The sequence below is a fragment of the Stegastes partitus genome, unplaced genomic scaffold (assembly GCF_000690725.1).
Source record: "Stegastes partitus isolate 25-593 unplaced genomic scaffold, Stegastes_partitus-1.0.2 Scaffold1438, whole genome shotgun sequence".
Taxonomy (NCBI): domain Eukaryota; kingdom Metazoa; phylum Chordata; class Actinopteri; family Pomacentridae; genus Stegastes; species Stegastes partitus.
The window spans coordinates 121,588-125,483 of NW_007579169.1; the positions used below are offsets into that span (position 1 = coordinate 121,588).

At 37.7% G+C, this 3,896-nt stretch overlaps 1 protein-coding gene across 1 annotated transcript; it reads left to right on the top strand.

Moving 5' to 3' along the window:
• The first annotated feature begins 715 nt into the window (after positions 1 to 715).
• Positions 716 to 3,728, top strand: dnaaf6 (dynein axonemal assembly factor 6). The gene is made up of 6 exons (XM_008299622.1): positions 716 to 949; positions 1,180 to 1,246; positions 1,355 to 1,460; positions 2,567 to 2,663; positions 3,090 to 3,175; positions 3,418 to 3,728. The coding sequence occupies exons 1-6, from the start codon at positions 854 to 856 to the stop codon at positions 3,545 to 3,547; spliced, it is 582 nt and encodes a 193-aa protein (XP_008297844.1). The 5' UTR covers positions 716 to 853; the 3' UTR covers positions 3,548 to 3,728.
• The last annotated feature ends 168 nt before the right edge of the window (positions 3,729 to 3,896 follow it).

Consider the following 3,896-nt stretch of genomic DNA (forward strand, 5'->3'; position numbering starts at 1 on the left):
TATGCAATGTGCAGCCCATAGCTGTTTAAATAAGCTTTATCTTCTTTTATTTTGTTAAATTCTTAAAACTAATAATGCATTTGGAACAACTATATATAAATATGACACTAAAAGCTGTAAAGTATACACACACCTTCTGAATCTTGCATGTTTAGGTATTTTTTCTACTATAATCACCATTCTCACTCTCAGAAAAGACGTTTATTAAACCCACAAAGCAATGAGCACTTTGTCTTTTACAAACACAAATGTTTATTTTTCTTTAACCAGAATACTTTTGCTGAAATTTGGAAGAGATTTTTAAAATGCAATATTTCGCTTAATTTGTTTTCCTGTTTTTACTGTAGACTTAATCTCTTACAAGTTTTCATTTTTATTTGTTATATATATTTTTTTTTTCTGCATTTCTATTGCATGTTTTATTGTATTTGCCACTAAGAGGAGCAAAGCGCTATATAAAATGTTTGCTTGCTTTTAGTGTGGTTGTTATTTGTATTATGATAATACGCCGCTGCTTGGTTGCTAGATTGTGATTTTAGTGACTATTTTTAGGCGAAACAGCTTTTTTTCATGACGTCATGAGCTTCCAGTGGCTTTAAAACTCTCATTCATTGTTCATCAGCGCGACGTCACTGGTTGCCATGGCAGCCTGAAAGCCTGCTCGTCTCCTGGGAAACGGCCAAGCGTCCCAGTTAGCAGTAGCTGCTAACTTCGAGGCTAACGTCCAGCAGTAAAGTTGAAACAGACTGTAGTTCTCATTTGTAGCTGGACGTGGTTGTCGTTGTTGCGTTTGCAGGGCGTTTTTAATTTAAAAAATAAAAAATAAAAATAGCGTAATTTGGCGGTTTTCTGAATGGAGTATTGTGGAGTATCATCCGTCCAGAACTTAGAGGCTCTGTCTGCCCTGTTGTCCACTCAGCAGGAGGAAGAGGAGGATGAAGACTGTCGAGTAAGATCTGCACACGTGATAATATAATAATAGAAGAAGAAAAAAAGAGCAAAAAGCAAGAAACAAAAGTATTTATTGCTGGGCACAGTTTCAAAGAGTTTGCATGTTGACATATATTTATTAAAACTAAGATTTCCATAGGATCTGCTTGTTTTTTTTCTTCACATGACAGTATTTCAACTAAGTGCTGAAACTGGGTTTTTGTTTAACCTAACAGTTTATTTCAACAGAATGCAGCAGCTTGTGCACACCTGGGTCCTGGACACATCGGCCCCCCATCCAAGAAAGAGAATGAAGGTAATCCTTGGATTCCTCCCGTATAACTCCCCCTGCCAAAAAACATATATTACAAATGTACAAACTGATTGTGTGTGTGTGTGCATGTGTGTGTTGCGGTTTATTTAGTATCAAGTGCCTACATGAAGAAGAACAGTAAAGATATCTGGAGTGAGGACGAGGTCTCTGAGGGCTCCCAGTATGATGATGTGATTGATTCACGGCCACAACCTGAGTAAGAAACACAAACATGCCGACGAGGTCAAAACTGGAAAAAGCTGGAATTTATTCATTTATTTATTTTGAATGCACCTTCTGCTGAGGATAAAAGAAGCTCTCATCCTTTGTCACTTCTTGCATTTCTTTGAGCTAAAATCATAAATTCCCACTGTCCCATGTAGATGTTTTAATCACTGTTTTCATCGTAAGAAGTTTAATTATTACAAATACTTGCTGTTATCTTTTTACCATATAATAACTGGCACAATATATACTTGTACTTTTTGTTTCTTATAGATTTCATCTGATATGATTTTAAGTGATTTTAATGAGGTCAGTTCTGTGTTGCTGCAGTGGTTAAAAGGAACTAAGTACATTTACTTAAATAATGTATTTAAATACACTTTTGAGGTATTTGTGCCTGAGTACTTCCATTTTATGTTTAGTTATTCCTAAAGGAAATATTATAATTTCTCCTTTACTATATTTATCTGACAGCTTTAGTTACTTTTGAAGATAAAGATTTTACACCATGTGTGACAAGACGTTTTTGAAATAAAACACACTGATTAAGGTTAAACCATGTGGTTTCCAAAATGTTTTGCTTATGACATCTTATAAAAAGCAAAGCTCACATCTCAGATGTCTGAGTTTTAAACAGCTCCAACAAATAGTTATTTTTCACTTTAATTTTTTGCATGGATTCAATATTTCACCAAAAGATTAGAAAACAACTGAGGGACTGATTTGTGGATCAGAGCTTTGTTTTTTTCCTTCTTCATTTTAATAATCATTGGCAACATTTCTGTGGTACCTGCTGTCTTTGTGTATAAAACTGTATTTAAAGTGTTTCAGACCAGCTCCACCTGCAGCAGCTGTAGCAGTAAACTGCTGCGGACACACTGATGCTTCACTGTTATTAACACAATAATGTCAGATGTAATTATATAAATCAGAGGGACACACTAAAGCTTGTGCACTTTGACATTTTCATGCATCTATTAGAGTATTTCTACATTGCTGTGCTGGTACTTTTACTTAAGCAAAGGCTCTGGTTATGATTTCCCACCACTGGCTGATTCTGTGTAATGTGTGTGTGTTATTTATAACCTCTGTGTGCAGGTATGAAATAATCCTGAAGCAGAGTGTGGGGACAGAGGATCTGTTTTTGGGATTAAGTAGAAAGGACCCGTCCTCCATGTGCTGCGAAGCCATGCTGGTAAATCATCGAGCATCACGGGATTTTTACACTTAATTTAATGCATTTTTTTTTTACACTGTAAAATGTAAATGCACAAGGATGCAATCAAAGAGAGAAAGAGACAGAAAATCAGACTTGATTCTCCCATTGTGAAGTGTTGGCTGGTTCCAGAGAGTCCATTTTAAGAACTAGATCATTTTAGACCTTTTAGAGCACAGGTGAGGCAGATTAGGTGTAAAGAATCAAATCTTACTTAATTACAGGAAGGAAATTTCAGTACTTTCACAGTCTTAGAAAGCTTTTTTCAAATCCTGCATTGGAAGTGAAGCAGTGAGGAAGTGACATAAAACAATAAAAGTCGGAAATTTGTTTCCTTTTTAAATAAGAAGATCAAAATGTGCACATCGTACAATATGAAAGATTCTGACTTCTTCCCACTCTTAGGTGAAAATCAAACTACCCGACACTAAAGCGACAGAGGTGGTCCTGGATGTGAAAGAGAAGTTCCTTGATCTACGGACGCCAAAATAGTAAGAGATGCTTTGAAAACGCTTCCTTTCATTTTTAATCCCCTCATGACTGAGCGGCAGCAGTTCAGACCAAAAGCTTCCCCTTTCCAGACATTTCCCTTTAATCAGAGGTTCACACCAAGATCTGAGGTCTGACTGCTGTTTCACACGACTCTTAACATCTTCCCCTGTCATCCGCCACACACACTCTGTCTCCCCCAGTGTCCTCTATGTTTCTTTAACCCGTCTGCTCCTTTCCTCAGCAAACTGGGTCTCCATCTCCCTCATCCGGTCCACAGCCAGGAGGGCAAAGCTCAGTTCTTCAGCGAGAGGGAGGAGCTGGAGGTGACTCTGCTAATGAAGCGTCCCCTGGACTTTATCAACATGCAGTGAGGAAAGGATGAAAACAAGCCACAAGTGTCCAGAAGAGACAGAAAAGATAAATCACACTGCCTTACCTGTGGGGGAAAAAAACAGAACAGGACAGAGAGATGATCAGCAGGAAACCTTCATATTTCTGTGAACACTACAGGAGTCTTTGGTACATGTGTGATCATTCCTTCCATTAAAACTTTGATTTCTAATAAATGTTTGACTTCTCTTCTTCTTCGACTTTCTTATGATTGAATAACCAGCAATCGACTTTGATGGACAGCAAACACGTGCTCGGGTTAATCCACGAGGCAGCCACGACTCCAGATTGTCATTTGATCCCACACAAATGAACTCAGGAATGTGAAGC

Coding starts and splice junctions, on each gene's coding strand:
- dnaaf6 (XM_008299622.1), top strand. CDS start 854: ATGGAGTATTGTGGAGTATCATCCGTCCAGAACTTAGAGGCTCTGTCT. Junction 1,461..2,566: donor GATTCACGGCCACAACCTGA/GTAAGAAACACA, acceptor CTCTGTGTGCAG/GTATGAAATAATCCTGAAGC. Junction 3,176..3,417: donor GATCTACGGACGCCAAAATA/GTAAGAGATGCT, acceptor TCCTTTCCTCAG/CAAACTGGGTCTCCATCTCC.